This window comes from Bombina bombina, chromosome 4, assembly GCF_027579735.1.
Source record: "Bombina bombina isolate aBomBom1 chromosome 4, aBomBom1.pri, whole genome shotgun sequence".
NCBI lineage: Eukaryota > Metazoa > Chordata > Amphibia > Anura > Bombinatoridae > Bombina > Bombina bombina.
Window position 1 is genome coordinate 706652256 of NC_069502.1, and position 21925 is coordinate 706674180.

General features: G+C 41.3%; 1 protein-coding gene across 1 annotated transcript in view; it reads left to right on the forward strand.

The window, feature by feature from the left end:
• AHI1 (Abelson helper integration site 1) overlaps positions 1–21925 on the forward strand; it is a 658331-nt gene that overhangs the window by 252576 nt on the left and 383830 nt on the right. Inside the window, exon 18 of the mRNA XM_053710899.1 lies at positions 20543–20694. Coding sequence (XP_053566874.1) covers positions 20543–20694 — 152 coding nt within the window. The remainder of the gene's footprint in view (positions 1–20542; positions 20695–21925) is intronic.

A 21925-nucleotide genomic window follows, 5' to 3' on the forward strand; every position in this document is an offset into this window, starting at 1 on the left:
AACAATTTCCACTGTTGTAGTATAAAAGTTACAGTTGGTGCAGTTAAAATTACAAACAGTGACATCCAGTTTCCCTCAAAGGCCCTCTGAATGCTATAGGACATCTCTAAAGGGCCCAAAGGCTTTCCAAAGTCGTTTATTGGGGAAGGTAGGGCCACAGCTTGCTGTGGCAGTTGGTTGTGACTGTTAAAAAACGTCTATTTTGTTTTTTTGATCCGTTTTTTGAACTAAGGGGTTAATCATCCATTTGCAAGTGGGTGCAATGCTCTGTTAGCCTATTATACACACTGTAAAAATTTTGTTTGATTTACTGCATTTTTCACTGTTTTTCTTTGTTTCTCTTAAAGGCACAGTACCGTTTTTTATATTTGCTTGTTAACTTGATTTAAAGTGTTTTCCAAGCTTGCTAGTCTCATTGCTATTCTGTATAAACATGTCTGACATAGAAGAAACTCCTTCTTTATTATGTTTAAAAGCCATGGTGGAAACCCCTCTTAGAATTTGTACCAAATGTACTGATTTCATTTTATGCAATAAAGATCATTTTCTGTCTTTAAAAAATGTATCACCAGAGGAATCTGACGAGGGGGAAGTTATGCCGACTAACATTCCCCACGTGTCAGACCCTTTGACTCCCGCTTAAGGGACTCACGCTCAAATGGCGCCAAGTACATCTAGGGCCCCCATAGCGTTTACTTTACAAGACATGGCGGCAGTCATGGATAATGCACTGTCAGCGGTATTAGCCAGACTACCTGAACTTAGAGGTAAGCGAGATAGCTCTGGGGTGAGACAAAATGCAGAGCATACTGACGCTTTAAGAACCATGTCTGATACTGCCTCACAATATGCAGAAGCTGAGGAAAGAGAGCTTCAGTCAGTGGGTGATGTTAATGACTCGGGAAAGATACCTGATTCTAATATTTCTACATTTAAATTTAAGCTTGAACACCTCCGCGTTTTGCTTAGGGAGGTTTTAGCTGCTCTGAATGACTGTGATACCATTGCAGTGCCAGAGAAATTGTGTAGACTGTATAAATTCTTTGCAGTGCCGGTGTGTACTGATGTTTTTCCAAATACCTAAAAGGTTTACAGAAATTATTAATAAGGAATGGGATAGACCAGGTGTGCCGTTCTCTTCCCCTCCTATTTTTAGAAAAATGTTTCCAATAGACGCCACCACATGGGACTTATGGCAGACAGTCCCTAAGGTGGAGGGAGCAGTTTCTACTCTAGTAAAGCGTACTACTATCCCTGTCGAGGACAGTTGTGCTTTTTTTTTAGATCCAATGGATAAAAAATTAGAGGTTACCTTAAGAAAATATTTATTCAATAAGGTTTTATCCTACAGCCCCTTGCATGCATTGCCCCTGTCACTGCTGCTGCGGCGTACTGGTTTGAGTCTCTGGAAGAGGCTTTACAGGTAGCGACTCCATTGGATGACATACTTGGCAAACTTAGAGCACTTAAGCTAGCCAATTCTTTTATTCTGATGCCATTGTTCATTTGACTAAACTAACGGCTAAGAATTCTGGTTTTGCTATACAGGCGCGCAGAGCGATATGGCTTAGATCATGGTTAGCTGACATGACTTCAAAATCTAAGCTACTTAACATTCCCTTCAAGGGGCAGACCCTATTCGGGCCTGGTTGAAGGAGATTATTGCTGATATCACTGGAGGAAAAGGTCATGCCCTTCCTCAGGACAGGTCCAAATCTAGGGCCAAACAGTCTAATTTTCGTGCCTTTCAAAACTTCAAGGCAGGTGCAGCATCAACTTCCTCTAATAATAAACAAGAGGGAACTTTTGCTCAATCCAAGACGGTCTGGAGACCAAACCTGACATGGAAAAAAGGTAAGCAGGTAAAAAAGCCTGCTGCTGCCTCTAAGACAGCATGAAGGAACGGCCCCCTATCCGGGAACGGATCTAGTAGGGGGCAGACTTTCACTCTTTGCCCAGGCGTGGGCAAGAGATATTCAGGATCCCTGGGCGTTGGAAATTATATCCCAGGGATATCTTCTGGACTTCAAAGCTCCCCCCCCAAAAGGGAGATTTCACCTTTCACAATTATCTGCACACCAGATAAAGAGAGAGGCATTCTTACACTGTGTACGAGTCCTCCTAGTTATGGGAGTGATCCATCCAGTTCCAAAGGAGGAACAGGGACAGAGTTTTTACTCAAATCTGTTTGTGGTTCCCAAAAAAGAGGGAACCTTCAGACCAATTTTGGATCTAAAGATCTTAAACAAATTCCTCAAAGTTCCGTCGTTCAAGATGGAAACTATTCGTACCATCCTACCACTGATCCAGGAGGGTCAATATATGACTACAGTGGATCTAAAGGATGCTTATCTTCACATTCCGATACACAGAGATCATCATCGGTTTCTCAGGTTTGCCTTTTAAGACAGGCATTACCAGTTGTAGCTCTTCCCTTGGGATTAGCTACAGCCCCAAGAATCTTTACAAAGGTTCTAGGGTCACTTATGGCGGTCCTAAGGCCGCGGGGCATAGCACTAGCCCCTTATTTAGACGACATCCTGATTCAGGCGTCAAACTTCCAAATTGCCAAGTCTCATACGGACGTAGTACTGGCATTTCTGTGGTCGCATGAGTGGAAAGTGAACGAGGAAAAGAGTTCTCTATCCCCACTCTGATAGATTCTGTAGAAATGAAAATTCACCTGACGGAGTCCAGGTTATCAAAGCTTCTAAATTCCTGCCGGGTTCTTCATTCCATTCCGCATCCTTCGGTGGTTCAGTGTATGGAAGTAATCGGCTTAATGGTAGCGGCAATGGACATAGTGCCGTTTGCACGCTTACATCTCAGACCGCTGCAACTATGCATGCTCAGTCAGTGGAGCGGGGATTACACAGATTTGTCCCCTCAACTGAATCTGGACCAAGAGACCAGGGATTCTCTTCTCTGGTGGCTATCTCGGGTCCATCTGTCCAAAGGTATGACCTTTCGCAGGCCAGATTGGACAATTGTTACGACAGATGCCAGCCTTCTAGGTTGGGGTGCAGTCTGGAACTCCCTGAAGGCTCAGGGATCGTGGACTCAGGAGGAGTCTCTCCTTTCATTAACTATTCTGGAACTAAGAGCGATATTCAAGGCTCTTCAGGCTTGGCCTCAGTTAGCAACTCTGAGGTACATCAGATTTCAGTCGGACAACATCACGACTGTAGCTTACATCAACCATCAAGGGGGAACGAGAAGTTCCCTAGAGATGTTAGAAGTTTCAAAAATAATTCGCTGGGCAGAGATTCACTCTTGTCAACTATCAGCTATCCATATCCCAGGTGTAGAGCACTGGGAGGCGGATTTTCTAAGTCGTCAGACTTTTCATCCAGGAGAGTGGGAACTCCATCCGGAGGTATTTGCACAACTGATTCATCGTTGGGGCAAACCAGAACTGGATCTCATGGCGTCTCGCCAGAACGCCAAGCTTCCGTGTTACGGATCCAGGGATCCCAAGGCGACACTGATAGATGCTCTAGCAGCGCCCTGGTCTTTCAACCTGGCTTATGTGTTTCCACCGTTTCCTCTGCTCCCTCGACTGATTGCCAAGATCAAGCAGGAGAGAGCATCAGTGATTCTGATAGCGTGGCCACGCAGGGCCTGGTATGCAGATCTATTGGACATGTCATCCTTTCCACCATGGTCTCTGCCTCTGAAACAGGACCTTCTATTTCAGGGTCCTTTCAACCATCCAAATCTAATTTCTCTGAGGCTGACTGCCTGGAGATTGAACGCTTGATTTTATCAAAGCGTGGCTTCTCCGAGTCAGTTATTGAAACCTTAAGACAGGCACGAAAGCCTGTCACCAGGAAAATTTACCATAAGGTATGGCGTAGATATCTTTATTGGTGTGAATCCAAGGGTTACTCATGGAGTAAGGTCAGGATTGCTAGGATATTATCTTTTCTCCAAGAAGGTTTGGAAAAAGGATTGTCAGCTAATTAAGCGTCTGGCAGATGTTCCAGACGTTCAGGCATTTTGTCAGGCTTTAGTTAGAATCAAGCCTGTGTTTAAACCTGTTGCTCCACCATGGAGCTTAAACTTGGTTCTTAAGGTTCTTCAAGGAGTTCCGTTTGAACCTCTTCATTCCATAGATATCAAGCTTTTATCTTGGAAAGTTCTTTTTTTTGGTAGCTATTTCCTCGGCTCGTAGAGTCTCTGAGATATCTGCCTTACAATGTGATTCTCCTTATCTGATTTTTCATACGGATAAGGTAGTCCTGCGTACCAAACCTGGGTTCTTACCTAAGGTGGTATCTAACAAGAATATCAATCAAGAGATTGTTGTTCCATCCTTGTGTTACACAATTTGGACGTGGTCCGTGCTTTAAAGTTTTACTTACAAGCTACTAAAGATTTTCGTCAAACATCTGCTTTGTTTGTTGTCTACTCTGGACAGAGGAGAGGTCAAAAGGCTTCAGGAACCTCTTTCTTTTTGACTAAGAAGCTTAATCCGCTTAGCCTATGAGACTGCTGGACAGCAACCTCCTGAAAGGATTACAGCTCATTCCACTAGAGCTGTGGCTTCCACTTGGGCCTTTAAAAATGAGGCTTCTTTTGATCAGATTTGCAAGGCGACGACTTGGTCTTCGCTTCATATTTTTTCAAAATTTTACAAATTTGATACTTTTGCTTCTTCGGAGGCTATATTTGGGAGAAAGGTTTTACGGGCAGTGGTTCCTTCCATTTAAGTTCCTGCCTTGTCCCTCCCTTCATCCGTGTACTTTAGCTTTGGTATTGGTATCCCACAAGTAATGGATGATCCGTGGACTGGATACACCTTACAAGAGAAAACACAATTTATGCTTACCTGATAAATTTATTTCTCTTGTGGTGTATCCAGTCTACGGCCCGCCCTGTCATTTTAAGTCAGGTAATTTTTAAATTTAAACTACAGTAACCACTGCACCCTATGGTTCCTCCTTTCTCGGCTTGTTTTCGGTCGAATGACTGGCTATGACAGTTAGGGGAGGAGCTATATTACAGCTCTGCTGTGGGTGTCCTCTTGCAACTTCCTGTTGGGAATGAGAATATCCCACAAGTAATGGATGATCCGTAGACTGGATACACCACAAGAGAAATAAATTTATCAGGTAAGCATAAATTGTGTTTTTATTTGTGTGGTGTTATTAGACCATACGGTTCATTTGCGCCCCCTTGAGTGGTGATGAGTTATTGTCACCAGAATGAGAATTACTCATTTATTTGTTTGATCACTGACCTAGCTGTTAGCGCCAGTACTTTTTTTCTCTTCACTTTCTAACTACCTATTGGTCTCTGTGAGAGGGACCATTCTGTACTTGGCTGGTAGAAATAAGTGCTGATTCATACATCTATCCCAATACAGAGATAGAAGAATACCAGATCAATCGAGTGTCCATCGCGGTGGGTAGGGAATAAGGTGGATTGTGAGAGGCCGAAGGAGTTAGTGAGTGAGAGAAGTTTAGAGGCAGCAGGGGCAGATGGGTTGTCAATGCAGAAGTTGAAGTCCCCTAGGATTAAAGCAGGTGTATTTGTAGAGAGAAAGTAAGGAAGCCAGGCAGAAAAGTTGTCAAGGAATTGGGAGGTTGGTCCAGGGGGGCGATAGATAACTGCCACTCTGGGAGAGAGGGTGGAGAACAGGCGAATGCAGTTTACTTCAAAGGAAGAAAAGGAGAGAGATGGAAATGGGGATAGGTACTGATAGGAGGTACTGATAGCTATGCAAATTATGCCTTGCGTGTTTACCTTACCAGATGTGTTCAGCTAGCTTCCAGAATTCATTGCTTCTCTAAAGCTGACTTTAAAGGGACAGTCTAGTCAAAGTTAAACACATCTTTCCAATTTACTTTTATCATTAAATCTGCTTTGTTCTCTTTGTATTCTTAAAAGCTAAACCTTGGTAGGCTCATATGCTAATTTCTAAGCCTTAAAGGCCCCTTCTTATCTCAGTGCATTTTGACAGTTTTTCACAGCTAGACAGCGCTAGTTCATGTCCCATATAGATAGCACTGTGCTCACTCTCGGGGAGTTATTAATGAGTCACTGATTGGCTATAATACAAGTCTGTCAAAAGAACTGAGATAAGGGGCAGTCTGCAGAGTCTTAGATACAAGGCAATCACAGAGGTAAAAAGTATATTAATATAACTGTTAGTTATGCAAAACTGGGGAATGGGTAATAAAGGGATTATCTATCTTTTTAAACAATGACAATTTTCAAGTAGGCTGTCGCTTTAGGTATATGCAATCAAAAGTGCAGCAATAAAATGGTTTAACATTAGAGAATTTTCGTTTTGCACATTTAGGTTAATTTATGTTTTCACTAATCTATTTAAATTTCTTCTTCTGAAAGAGCTTGTAATTGTGGATGAACACTCTTTTTATCTAAAGAAAATATTTAGCCATTAGTGCTGTTTACTCTCTTTCGGCATCTTCCATCCAGGATGTACTTTTCTGTAGGTATTGACATATAAAAGGCTCACCGGCACTATAAGAACATTGATGTAGACTAAAAGCCAGAGGGGCCAATTTATGAAAGTACGGACGGACATGATCCGCTGTAGCGATCATGTCTGCCGCACATCGATAAATGCAGACGGCATACGCTGTCGGCATTTATCATTGCACAGACATTTCTGGTGAACTGCTTGTGCAATGCCGCCCCCTGCAGAGTTGTGGTCAATCGGCCGCTAGCAGGGGTGTCAATCAACCCAATCGTATGTGTTCGGGCGGATTGCTGTCTGCCGCCTCAGAGGTAGCAGACGAGTTAAGGAGCAGCGTTCTTCAGACCGCTGCTTCTCAACTCCTTTTTCCGGCCCTCGAGTCTTAATTACTTCCTCACATAAAGAACATTAGTAACCTTCCGTTAATGAGATACACAGTTCCCAAGGTGAAAAATTGCCTTTAAAACAATCCCAAAGTGGTCTCATAATACTAATGAGGCATCTTATAGAATCTCGTCACACATTCTGTATCAGGCTATGCTTTTATAGGCAAGTACTAATATTAATTGAGAAGTTCACTGAATGGGTAACAGTTACAACAGTTATATTTGTTATAGTTGTTGTATCATATTCCTTAGTTTATAAAACCATTCGGTAATTTTCTATCAAGAAGTAGAGCTGTTATATCCTGATATTTATGGCATAGCGTGTTCTAGCGTGTGCACAATTCTTGCTCACATTGTGTTAATCCTTAATCCAGTTACTATTATTTGAATCATGACCTGTTACAATCAGCCACCGATCAACAAGCACTATGCAGGGTTCTGATCCCAAAATGGGCCGGCTCCTAAGCTTACATTGCTGCTTTTTCAAATAAAGATACCAAGAGAACAAAGAAAATTTATACTAAGAGTAAATTAGAAAGTTGCTAAAAATTGCTTGCTCTTATCTGAATCATGGATTTTGGAAGTAGAGGCGCAGGTTCCAAAGTTTTCTTTCCTGATGTTTCAATTTACCAGGACTTCAGATAAAGGCTGGGAAAGAAAGAACACACTTTTGTGTGTGTAGTAAACACTAAATAATGTGTGCAGTATACTCACTCTGAGAAGTTCAGAGTCCAACTTCATTAGTTGTTACAATGATTGTCGATGTGAAGTGTAGCTTCTTTCAATTTTCCGTAACTGCAAGTAAAAACTTTCACTGGTGTATGCTATATTCAACAATGTGAATGATGTGCAGTATACTCACTCCGAGGTAAACGGAATCTGGCTCCTCACAAGATGATTGCAACGATTGTTTGGCAGTTTTCAAAAAGCAGCAGCAGCAAATATTTGTTGTATAGAACAAACATTTATTTAAAACATGTCTCAGCGACAAGTATAAAATAGCTCTACGCTTTTCAACGAAAAAACTCGTCTTTTTCAAGACCAGTAAAAGTTGAAAAGTGCTGCTTTTGTTAAAAACAGGTGCTTTAAATACAGGTGATTGTTGTTCCACTTCCGGATTTCCCGGAATTGGACTCACAAAGTTAAAATTGCCAAACTTCAATGTTTTTAGTTTATTCCCATCCGATTATTTGATTGAGTTAGTTTTAGCTTTAAAAATATAGATTAAATAGTGGCGCAAAAAGCGTTGTTGTAAAGATTTAACTATTTCGAAATCGGATGAGTATATGCTAGTAAGCTTATACTCATCCATCTTCAAGACATCCGACGCAGAGTATCCTCTTCTTTCCGACGACTAACGACGAATGAAGGTTCCTTTAAATTACGTCATCTAAGACGGCGTCCCTTAGATTCCGATTGGCTGATAGAATTCTATCAGCCAATCGGAATTAAGGTTGAAAAAATTCCTATTGACTTAAGCAATCAGCCAATAGGATTGAACTTCAATCCTATTGGCTGATCCAATCAGCCAATAGGATTGAGCTTGCATTCTATTAGCTGATTGCATCAGCCAATAGGATTTTTTCAACCTTAATTCTGATTGGCTGATAGAATTCTATCAGCCAATCGGAATCTAAGGGACGCCATCTTGGATGACGTCATTTAAAGAAACCTTCATTCGTCGTTAGTTGTCAGAAAAAAGAGGATGCTCCGCGTCGGATGTCTTGAAGATGGACCCGCTCCGGATGGATGAAGATAGAAGATGCTGTCTGGGTGAAGACTTCTGCCCGTCTGGAGGACCACTTCTCCCGAATTGGATGAAGACTTCTCCCGGCTTTGTTGAGGATGGATGTCAGATCTTCAAAACTGTTAGGTGTTAGTTTTTTTTAATGGTTTATTGGGTGGGTTTTATTTTTAGGTTAAGGCTTTGGGCCGCAATAGAGTTAAATGCCCTTTTAAGGGCAATGCCCATCCAAATGTCCTTTTCAGGGCAATGGCGAGCTTAGGTTTTTTTAGTTAGGGTTTTATTTGGGGGGTTGGTTGTGTGGGTGGTGGGTTTTACTGTTGGGGGAGTTGTTTGTATTTTTTTCAGGTAAAAGAGCTGATTTCTTTGGGGCAATGCCCCGCAAAAGGCCCTTTTAAGGGCTATTGGTAGTTTAGTTTAGGCTAGGGTTTTTTTATTTTGGGGGGGCTTTTTTTTATTTTGATAGGGCTATTAGATTACGTGTAATTAGTTTAAATATCTTGCAATTTGTTTTTTATTTTCTGTAATTTAGTGTTTTTTTTTGTAATTTAGGTAATTGTCTCTAATTTATTTAATTGTATTTAATTTAGGTAATTTATTTAATTGTAGTGTAGTGTTAGGTGTTAGTGTAACTTAGGTTAGGTTTTATTTTACAGGTAAATTTGTATTTATTTTAGCTAGGTAGTTAGCAAATAGTTAATAACTATTTAGTAACTATTCTACCTAGTTAAAATAAATACAAACTTGCCTGTAAAATAAAAATAAACCCTAAGATAGCTACAATGTAACTATTAGTTATATTGTAGCTGCTTAGGGTTTATTTTACAGGTAAGTATTTCGTTTTAAATAGTAATTATTTAGGTAATGATAGTAATTTTATTTAGATTTTTTTTAAATTATATTTAAGTTAGGGGGTTTAGGGTTATATTTAGGTTTAGGGGTTAATAAATTTAGAATAGTGGCGGCGACGTTGGGGGCGGCAGATTAGGGGTTAATAAATGTAGGTAGGTTGCAGCGACATTGGGGGAGGGAGATTAGGGGTTAATAAATATAATATAGGTGTCGGCGATGTTGGGGGCAGCAGATTAGGGTTTAATAAGTATAATGTAGGTGGCGGCGATGTCCGGAGTGGCAGATTAGGGGTTAATAAATATAATGTAGGTGTCAGCGATGTTGGGGGCATCAGATTAGGGGTTAATAAGTATAATGTAGGTGGCGGCGATGTCTGGAGCTGCAGATTAGGGGTTAATAAATATAATGTAGGTGTCGGGGGCGGCAGATTAGGGGTTAATAAGTGTAAATTTAGGGGTTTTTAGACTCGGGTTCATGTTAGGGTGTTAGGTGTAAACATAAAATGTATTTCCCCATAGGAATCAATAGGGCTGCGTTACTGAGCTAAACGCTGCTTTTTTGCAGGTGTTAGACTTTTTCTCAGCCAGCTCTCCCCATTGATGTCTATGGGGAAATCGTGCACGAGCACGCATAACCAGTGCAGCGTTGCTATTGGAGTGCGGTATGAAGCACAATTTTGCTCTACGTGCACTTCTTGCCTTTTAACGCCGGGTTTATAAAAACCTGTAATACCAGCGCTGTAGGAAAATGAGCGGTGAGAATAACGTGCAAGTTAGCAATGCACCCCTCATAACGCAAAACTCGTAATCTAGCCGATAGTATGTTATCATTCTGTTTTGCAGCTGGCTTTTGTTATTTACCGAGATCAGATTTAGAGAATTGCCATAACTTATTTAGTTTAGCCACAAACTCTTTAAATATAATATATGCAATTCATGCAGATTTCATAGGAAAATATATATTCTGAATAAAATTTAAATGAGAAAATGGTGCTATCCTCTGTGCCAACTCAGAGATGATGGAGATAAATCACCTTGTTGATTGACAGGCCCTGCTATTGTGTGATTAGTTTAGTGAAAGCAGAGGGCGTAGTTACACAAGCACTTGTGCAGTCTTAAAGAGACATAAAGCCCAAAATATTTATTTCTCTTGTTAAGTGTATCCAGTCCACGGATCATCCATTACTTGTGGGATATTCTCCTTCCCAACAGGAAGTTGCAAGAGGATCACCCACCACAGAGCTGCTATATAGCTCCTCCCCTCACTGTCATATCCAGTCATTCTCTTGCAACTCTCAACAAAGATGGAGGTCGTAAGAGGACTGTGGTGTTTTATACTTAGTTTATTTCTTCAATCAAAAGTTTGTTATTTTTAAATGGTTCCGGAGTGTACTGTTTATCTCAGGCAGTATTTAGAAGAAGAATCTGCCTGCGTTTTCTATGATCTTAGCAGAAGTAACTAAGATCCTTTGCTGTTCTCACATATTCTGAGGAGTGAGGTTACTTCAGAGGGGGAATGGCGTGCAGGTTTTCCTGCAATAAGGTATGTGCAGTTAATATTTTTCTAGGGATGGAATTTGCTAGAAAATGCTGCTGATACCGAAGTAATGTAAGTAAAGCCTTAAATGCAGCGACTGGTATCAGGCTTATTAATAGAGATACATACTCTTATAAAAGTGTATTTTAAAACGTTTGCTGGCATGTTTAATCGTTTTTTATATATTTTTGGTGATAAAACTTATTGGGGCCTAGTTTTTTCCACATGGCTGGCTTGAATTTGGCCTAGAAACAGTTCCCTGAGGCTTTCCACTGTTGTAATATGAGTGGGAGGGGCCTATTTTAGCGCTTTTTTGCGCAGCAAAAATTACAGACACAGACATCCAGTTTCTTCCTGCATAATCCAGAACTTCTCTGAAGGGCTCAAAAGGCTTCAAAAGTCATATTGAGGGAGGTAAAAAGCCACAGCAGAGCTTTGGCAGTTGTTGTGACTGTTTAAAAAAACTTTTTTGTCATTTGTTATTCCGTTTTTGGTATTAAGGGGTTAATCATCCATTTGCAAGTGGGTGCAATGCTCTGCTAACTCATTACATACACTGTAAAAATTTTGTTTGTGTAACTGCCTTTTTTCACTGTTATTTAAAGGCGCAGTAACGTTGTTTTATATTGCTTGTAAACTTGTTTTAAAGTGTTTTCCAAGCTTGCTAGTCTCATTGCTAGTCTGTTTAAACATGTCTGACACAGAGGAACCTACTTGTTCATTATGTTTGAAAGCCATGGTGGAGCCCCATAGGAGAATGTGTACTAAATGTATTGATTTCACCTTAAACAGTAAAGATCAGTCTTTATCTATAAAAGAATTATCACCAGAGGGTTCTGTTGAGGGGGAAGTTATGCTGACTAACTCTCCCCACGTGTCAGACCCTTCGCCTCCCGCTCAGGGGACGCACGCTAATATGGCGCCAATTACATCAGGGACGCCCATAGCGATTACCTTGCAGGACATGGCTGCAATCATGAATAATACCCTGTCAGAGGTATTATCTAGATTGCCTGAATTAAGAGGCAAGCGCGATAGCTCTGGGGTTAGGAGAGATACAGAGCGCGCAAATGCTGTAAGAGCCATGTCTGATACTGCGTCACAGTATGCAGAACATGAGGACGAAGAGCTTCAGTCTGTGGGTGACATCTCTGACTTGGGGAAACCTGATTCAGAGATTTCTAATTTTAAATTTAAGCTTGAGAACCTCCGTGTATTGCTTGGGGAGGTATTAGCTGCTCTGAATGACTGTAACACAGTTGCAATTCCAGAGAAATTGTGTAGGCTGGATAGATACTATGCGGTGCCGGTGTGTACTGATGTTTTTCCTATACCTAAAAGGCTTACAGAAATTATTAGCAAGGAGTGGGATAGACCCGGTGTGCCCTTTTCCCCACCTCCTATATTTAGAAAAATGTTTCCAATAGACGCCACTACACGGGACTTATGGCAGACGGTCCCTAAGGTGGAGGGAGCAGTTTCTACTTTAGCAAAGCATACCACTATCCCGGTTGAGGACAGTTGTGCTTTTTCAGATCCAATGGATAAAAAATTGGAGGGTTACCTTAAGAAAATGTTTATTCAACAAGGTTTTATTTTACAGCCCCTTGCATGCATTGCTCCTGTCACTGCTGCGGCGGCATTCTGGTTTGAGGCCCTGGAAGAGGCCATCCATACCGCTCCATTGAATGAAATTATTGACAAGCTAGAACGCTTAAGCTAGCTAACTCATTTGTTTCTGATGCCATTGTTCATTTGACTAAACTAACGGCTAAGAATTCCGGATTCGCCATCCAGGCGCGTAGGGCGCTATGGCTTAAATCCTGGTCAGCTGACGTGACTTCAAAGTCTAAATTACTCAACATTCCTTTCAAGGGGCAGACCTTATTCGGGCCTGGCTTGAAGGAAATTTTTGCTGACATTACTGGAGGTAAGGGTCATACCCTTCCTCAGGACAGGGCCAAAGCAAAGGCCAAACAGTCTAATTTTCGTGCCTTTCGAAATTCCAAGGCAGGTGCAGCATCAACTTCCTCCGCTTCAAAACAAGAGGGAACTTTTGCTCAATCTAAGCAGGCCTGGAAACCTAACCAGTCCTGGAACAAAGGCAAGCAGGCCAGAAAGCCTGCTGCTGCCTCTAAGACAGCATGAAGGAACGGCCCCCTATCCGGCGACGGCTCTAGTAGGGGGCAGACTTTCTCTCTTCGCCCAGGCGTGGGCAAGAGATGTTCAGGATCCCTGGGCGTTGGAGATCATATCTCAGGGATATCTTCTGGACTTCAAAGCTTCCCCTCCACAAGGGAGATTTCATCTTTCAAGGTTATCTGCAAATCAGATAAAGAAAGAGGCATTCCTACGCTGTGTGCAAGACCTCCTAGTAATGGGAGTGATCCATCCAGTTCCGCGGACGGAACAAGGACAGGGTTTTTATTCAAATCTGTTTGTGGTTCCCAAAAAAGAGGGAACCTTCAGACCAATTTTGGATCTAAAGATCTTAAACAAATTCCTCAGAGTTCCATCTTTCAAAATGGAAACTATTCGGACCATCCTACCCATGATCCAAGAGGGTCAGTACATGACCACAGTGGACTTAAAGTATGCCTACCTTCACATACCGATTCACAAAGATCATCATCGGTTCCTAAGGTTTGCCTTTCTAGACAGGCATTACCAATTTGTAGCTCTTCCCTTCGGGTTGGCTACAGCCCCGAGAATCTTCACAAAGGTTCTGGGCTCACTTCTGGCGGTTCAAAGACCGCGAGGCATAGCGGTGGCTCCGTATCTAGACGACATCCTGATACATGCGTCAAGCTTTCAAATTGCCAAGTCTCATACAGAGATAGTTCTGGCATTTCTGAGGTCGCACGGGTGGAAAGTGAACGAGGAAAAGAGTTCTCTATCCTCACTCACAAGAGTCTCCTTCTTCGGGACTCTTATAGATTCTGTAGATATGAAAATTTACCTGACGGAGTCCAGGTTATCAAAGCTTCTAAATGCTTGCTGTATTCTTCATTCCATTCCGCGCCCTTTGGTGGCTCAGTGTATGGAGGTAATCGGCTTAATGGTAGCGGCAATGGATATAGTGCCATTTGCACGCCTACATCTCAGACCGCTGCAATTATGCATGCTAAGTCAGTGGAATGGGGATTACACAGATTTGTCCCCTCTGCTAAATCTGGATCAAGAGACCAGAGATTCTCTTCTCTGGTGATTGTCTCGGGTCCACCTGTCCAAGGGTATGACCTTTAACAGGCCAGATTGGACAATTGTAACAACAGATGCCAGCCTTCTAGGTTGGGGTGCAGTCTGGAACTCCCTGAAGGCTCAGGGATCGTGGACTCAGGAGGAGAAACTCCTTCCGATAAATATTCTGGAGTTAAGAGCAATATTCAATGCTCTTCTGGCTTGGCCTCAGTTAGCAACACTGAGGTTCATCAGATTTCAGTCGGACAATATCACGACTTTGGCTTACATCAACCATCAAGGGGGAACCAGGAGTTCCCTAGCGATGTTAGAAGTCTCAAAAATAATTTGCTGGGCAGAGACTCACTCTTGCCACCTGTCAGCAATCCATATCCCAGGCATGGAGAACTGGGAGGCGGATTTTCTAAGTCGTCAGACTTTTCATCCGGGGGAGTGGGAACTCCATCCGGAGGTGTTTGCTCAACTGGTCCATCGTTGGGGCAAACCATAACTGGATCTCATGGCGTCTCGCCAGAACGCCAAGCTTCCTTGTTACGGATCCAGGTCCAGGGACCCGGGAGCGACGCTGATAGATGCTCTAGCAGCTCCTTGGTTCTTCAACCTGGCTTATGTTTCCACCTTTTCCTCTGCTCCCTCGACTGATTGTCAAAATCAAACAGGAAAGAGCATCGGTGATTCTGATAGCGCCTGCATGGTCACGCAGGACCTGGTATGCAGACCTAGTGGACATGTCATCTCTTCCACCATGGACTCTGCCTCTGAGGCAGGACCTCCTAATACAAGGTCCTTTCAATCATCCAAATCTAATTTCTCTGAGACTGACTGCATGGAGATTGAACGCTTGATTCTATCAAGGCGTGGCTTCTCCGAATCAGTCATTGATACCTTAATACAGGCACGAAAGCCTGTCACCAGGAAAATTTACCATAAGATATGGCGTAAATATCTTTATTGGTGTGAATCCAAGAGTTACTCATGGAATAAGGTTAGGATTCCTAGGATATTGTCTTTTCTCCAAGAGGGTTTGGAAAAAGGATTATCAGCTAGTTCTTTAAGGGGACAGATCTCTGCTCTGTCTATTCTTTTGCACAAGCGTCTGGCAGAGGTTCCAGACGTCCAGGCATTTTGTCAGGCTTTGGTTAGGATTAAGCCTGTGTTTAAAACTGTTGCTCCCCCGTGGAGCTTAAACTTGGTTCTTAAAGTTCTTCAGGGAGTTCCGTTTGAACCCCTTCATTCCATTGATATTAAACTTTTATCTTGGAAAGTTCTGTTTTTGATGGCTATTTCCTCGGCTCGAAGAGTCTCTGAGTTATCTGCCTTACAATGTGATTCTCCTTATCTGATTTTTCATTCAGACAAGGTAGTTCTGCGTACCAAACCTGGGTTTTTACCTAAGGTGGTTTCTAACAGGAATATCAATCAAGAGATTGTTGTTCCATCATTGTGTCCTAATCCTTCTTCAAAGAAGGAATGTCTTTTGCATAATCTGGACGTAGTCCGTGCCTTGAAGTTTTACTTACAGGCTACTAAAGATTTTCGTCATCTGCCCTGTTTGTCGTTTACTCTGGACAGAGGAGAGGTCAAAAAGCTTCGGCAACCTCTCTCTCCTTTTGGCTTCGGAGCATAATACGCTTAGCCTATGAGACTGCTGGACAGCAGCCCCCTGAAAGGATTACAGCTCATTCTACTAGAGCTGTGGCTTCCACCTGGGCCTTTAAAAATGAGGCCTCTGTTGAACAGATTTGCAATGCTGCGACTTGGTCTTCGCTTCACACCTTTTCAAAATTTTACAAATTTTATACTTTTGCTTCTTTAGAGGCTGTTTTTGGGAGAAAGGTTCTACAGGCAGTGGTTCCTTCTGTTTAAGTTCCTGCCTTGTCCCTCCCATCATCCGTGTACTTTAGCTTTGGTATTGGTATCCCACAAGTAATGGATGATCCGTGGACTGGATACACTTAACAAGAGAAAACATAATTTATGCTTACCTGATAAATTTATTTCTCTTGTAGTGTATCCAGTCCACGGCCCGCCCTGTCCTTTTAAGGCAGGTCTAAATTTTAATTAAACTACAGTCCCCACTGCACCCTATGGTTTCTCCTTTCTCGGCTTGTTTCGGTCGAATGACTGGATATGACAGTGAGGGGAGGAGCTATATAGCAGCTCTGCTGTGGGTGATCCTCTTGCAACTTCCTGTTGGGAAGGAGAATATCCCACAAGTAATGGATGATCCGTGGACTGGATACAATACAAGAGAAATAAATTTATCAGGTAAGCATAAATTATGTTTTCATGATTCAGACAGAGCACCCACCAATCAAAAAAAGGCAGTTAACACCTGAGGACGTACCCTGCACGTCCTCGGTGTGGAAAGCAGCTGGAAGCGATCCTGCTCGCTTCCAGCTGCTTTCCGGTTATTGCAGTAATGCCTCGATATGGAGGCATCCTGCAATAACCTTAAATGGCCATCCGGTGCAGAGAGAGACACTCTGTGGCCCTCTCTGCACCGGACATCGATGGCCGGTATCGTTGGTGGGTGGGAGCTGACTTGGGAGGCGGGTGGGCGGCCATCGATGGGCCGGGTAATGTAGAGGGGGGCGGGGGCGATGGGGGCGCGCACAGGCGCGCGCGCGTGCACGCCGGGCGGCGGGCGGGCACGTGCACGGGGCGGGAGCGGGTGGGAACCGCTACACTACAGAAAAGACTGTGCTAAAAGTTTCAGAAAAAAGCTTTTATTTAAAAAAACAAAACAATCAAAGGTATCTAGGAGGGGGTGGGGGTTTGTTCTTTGGTGGGTAGGGGAGCTACACTACAGAAAATGGGGAAAAAATAAAAAAGCAACTCTTTTTTTATAAACTGGGTACTGGCAGACAGCTGCCAGTACCCAAGATGGCGGCCATTAAGGCAGAGGGGGAGGGTTAGACAGCTGTTTGGTGGGGGATCAGCCAGGTTGGGAGCTAAGGGGGGCTCCTACACAGCAGCATATGTAAATATGCTTAAACCCCCCCCCAAAAAAAGCCTAAATATATATTTTATTTTAGTACTGGCAGAGTTGCTGCCAGTACTTAAGATGGCGGGGACAATTGTGGGGTGGGGGAGGGAAGAGAGCTGTTTGGGAGGGATCAGGGGGTCTGATATTTCAGGTGGGAGGCTGAGCTCTACACTAAATGTGATATTAACCCTGCAAGCTCCCTACAAGCTACCTAATTAACCCCTTCACTGCTAGCTATAATACACGTGTGATGCGCAGCGGCATTTAGCGGCCTTCTAAGTACCAAAAAGCAATGCCAAAGCCATATATGTCTGCTATTTCTGAACAAAGGGGATCCCAGAGAAGCATTTACAACAATTTGTGCCATAATTGCACAAGCTGTTTGTAAATGATTTCAGTGAGAAACCTAAAATTGTGAAAAATTTAACTTTTTTTTTAATTTGATCGCTATTGGCGGTGAAATGGTGGCATGACATATACCAAAATGGGCCTAGATCATTACTTGGGGTTGTCTACTACACTACACTAAAGCTAAAATTACCCCAAAAAGCTCCCTACATGCTCCCTAATTAACCCCTTTACTGCTGGGCATAATACACGTGTGGTGCACAGTGGCATTTAGCATCCTTCTAATTACCAAAAAGCAACACCAAAGCCATATATGTCTGCTATTTCTGAACAAAGGGGATCCCAAAGAAAAATTTACAATCATTTATGCCATAATTGCACAAGCTGTTTGTAAATAATTTCAGTGAGAAACCAAAAGTTTGTGAAAAAATTTGTGAAAAAGTGAACGATTTTTTGTATTTGATCGCATTTGGCGGTGAAATGGTGGCATGAAATATACCAAAATTGGCCTAGATCAATACTTTGGGATGTTTACTAAAAAAAAATATATACATGTCAATAGATATTCAGGGATTCCTGAAAGATATTAGTGTTCTAATGTAACTAGCGCTAATCTTGAAAAAAAAAATGGTTTGGAAATAGCAAAGTGCTACTTGCATTTATGGCCCTATAACTTACAAAAAAAGCAAAGAACATGTAAACATTGGGTATTTCTAAACTCAGGACAAAATTTAGAAACTATTTAGCATGGGTGTTTTTTGGTGGTTGCAGATGTATAACAGATTTTGGGGGTCAAAGTTAGAAAAAGTGTGTTTTTTTCCATTTTTTTCTCATATTTTATAAATTTTTTTAAAGTAAATTATAAGATATGATGAAAATAATGGTATTTTTGGAAAGTCCATTTAATGGCGAGAAAAACGGTATATAATATGTGTGGGTACAGTAAATGAGTAAGAAGAAAATTACAGCTAAACACAAACACCGCAAAAATGTAAAAATAGCCTTGGTCCCAAATGGACAGAAAATGGAAAAGTGCTGTGGTCATTAAAGGGTTAAAGATAAGTATAATGCTCTTAAATGCACTTAATTTGATCATGAAATGAAGCTTCTAAGTATCTCAAATCTTTATATTATTTATTCTTCATTTATTCTTCATAAATCCTGCAGCAATGACTGCCCATAAAAGTAGACAAAACTTTATTAAAATTCAAAATCACGAGCAGTTGTACCTACTTATTTATAATATTAATATGAAGAGTGCCAGTCAAACATTGCATGCATGTTCCGACATCTTTGTTCATCCAAATGTGGCTACGTTACCATTGCTCTGATCATTATTTTTTTATATTTTAATGTAGTGTGCTGGATAGTCTAGGGGTAGATATAATACTTACCTATAATAAAATAGATGGTGCCATTGCTGCTTCAGGTTCGTCCGCTCCGTCTTCTGCGCCACTCAATCTGCAACATCATGGGCCCTTTGCTTCGCATCCAGCGCTTGGGTGATGACATGCCAAAAGACAGAGGACAGACCTGAAGGCTGATATTAATATTGTCATTCCAATGTTCCAGAGAAGGATAGGTTCTATTTATTCAGAAATAAATATTTATATGTATATGTGTGTGTATGTGTATATATATATATATATATTTATTGTTTTTCTTTCTTTTTGTTAATATATATATATATATGTTTAAAAATACTTAAAATATATTCGCCCCGAAGAACATTGGAATGTTAAATATTTATAGTACAAACACAGTTAAACACTTACATATGATTTTACATGTTTTCAGCTACTTGACTGCAAAGGGCTCCAATGCAAATTTAGATCTTAACGCGGTTGAGTTAGCGCACATGGAAACTTAGTATTCTTAAGGCGCATTATTGAAATATTACATATAAAATATTTAAAAGAAATAATAAAAATTATTAAAAATTATTAAATATATTGGGAAATATTCTAAATAATCCATAAAATATATCTATATTTTCGAATATGTTTAATGATTTTTAATAATTTATATAAAAAAATGTTAAAATATTTTGAGGCCTATTTATCATATGTCTGTCGGACCTGATCCGACAGTGCGGATCAGGTCCGACAGACATCGCTGAATGCGGAGAGCAATACGCTCTTCGTATTCAGCATTGCTCCAGCAGCTTTTGTGAACTGCTGGTGCAACGCTGCCCCCTGAAGACTCGCGGACAATCGTCCACCAGCAGGGGGGTGTCAATCAACCTGATCATACTCGATCGGGTTGAATTCCGGCGATTCCTGTCCGCCTCATCAGAGCAGGCGGACAGGGTTATGGAGCAGCGGTCTTTAGACAGCTGCTTCATAACTGGTGTTTCTGGTGAGCCTGCAGGCTCGCCAGAAACACGGGACCTCAAGCTCCATTCGGAGCTTGATAGATAGGCCCCTTTATATGTAATCTTTTAATAACACGTCTTAAAAGGACCTAATACCCATATGCAGCATAACTGTAAAACGCTTACAGGAAAATATCACGAACATCTCTATGTAAAAAAGGGAAGATATTTTACCTCAATATTTCTTCTGTTCACAGTAGTAAGTGCTCTGGTAACAGTTATACTTGTTCAGATACTTTCCAGCTGCAAGTTGAAAGAAAAAAAGCCCATCAGCAGTGCTGAGGTTATGCTATACTTTGCTGTGATCTCATGAGATTTCACTGAAATCTTGTGAGATTTCATAGTACACTTCCATAAACTTAATAGGTAAATAACATGACTGTTCTTGTACATGCCAGATGCACGTTCCCTTCCATGTCCTGGGACTAGTATCCTGATTGGCTGCTTTAAGTCCCTTTACAATAGGGTGTGAATACTTAGGAAATGTTAAAGTAAATATCTTCCTTTTTTACATAGAGATGCTCAGGTGATATTTTCTAATCAGCTATTTACAGCTATGCTCATGGCTTTCAAGTGCTTCAACATTTGGTTATGCCCCTTTAAGAATACTAAGTTTGTGACATATAATGTAGTAATTATTATTCGTATGCTTACCTTTTTTTTTCAGTTGCCCAGTTAGATGCAGAGGTTGCTGCTGGTTCCAATAATTCTGAAATTCGAACTTTCGATGAGTTGTCCGGTTCATCAGATCGTTTTTTCAATGCTGCAAAAACATCCATGAGAATGATGAAAGTGAAACAGAGATTGGATTCGGTTTTGGTATGTTGAGATATCGGCAGTCGGACCATTTGATTTCTTGTCATTGCAATCTGTATTTGCACCTGCATCTTCTATGGTTAATTTGTTTAGCTATTTTATTTATTTTACTTTATACGCAACAAATCTGTTTAAAAATTGGGAGCCAGTAAGAATGTTTATGAGCCAGACAGAGTTATTTGTATATAGATATGTGGAGAATAACCCAAAAACTTAGTAGCCAAGGGTAGAATTCTGGGAGCCAGTGGCTCCTTGGTTCCTGTGTTTGTCTAGCCCTTATATCAATAGCATATTACTCTATTTACAAAAAATACAAATGTTGCCCCTATTGACAGCAACATTGTTTGTTGTCAATAGTGGTTATAATTTGGTTTATGTCAGACGCCTGCCATCAGTTTATTTAACATTTCAAAATGAATAATTTCTCCAGGAACTGCTAACCAATAGTAGCAATCGTATCCTGTGCAAAGCTTGTGTAAACTCCCTCTTCATTGTGGATATATTTACCTGGTGTAAAAGCCTTGCACCAACTGTAAGGAAGCCTAAAACACTGCCTTTCTGCATCTTCTGTTTGTCAGGAGCGTAATCCAGGGGCTGCTCCTATTTATCTTTTTTTTTTCTGCAAAATGTGTTGTAAGTAGCTTTCATAGTTTCTTTTGCACTGCTGTAGGGTCATAGATTTTGCACTGAGGGAATATGTGGTCTTGGGCATTCTTTTAGTAGTCTGAAACATTTTAAGTGGTGTCATTCTCTTCCTATAGATACCTTTCCAGTTTCTGCTGGCTTTAGTTCTTTTTCTGCCTATCTGGAGTTAAACGAACACTGAACCCAAATTTTTTTCTTTCGTGATTCAGATAGAACATGCAATTTTAAGCAACTTTCTAATTTACTCCTATTATCAAATTTTCTTCATTCTCTTGGTATCTTTATTTAAAATGCAAGAATGTAAATTTAGATGCCGGCCCATTTTTGGTGAACAACCTGGGTTGTTCTTGCTGATTCATCCACCAATGAACAAGTGCTTTCCAGGGTCCTGAACCAAACAAATAGCTTAGCTGCCTTCTTTTTTCAAATAAAGATAGCAAGAGAATGAAGAAAAATTTATAATAGGAGTTAATTAGAAAGTTGCATAAAATTGCATTCTCTATTTGAATCACAAAAGGGTTCAGTGTCCCTTTAAGCTCTGCTCTGGCTTTACTTTATCCTGATGTGCTTAGAACTACAGCTAGGGTCA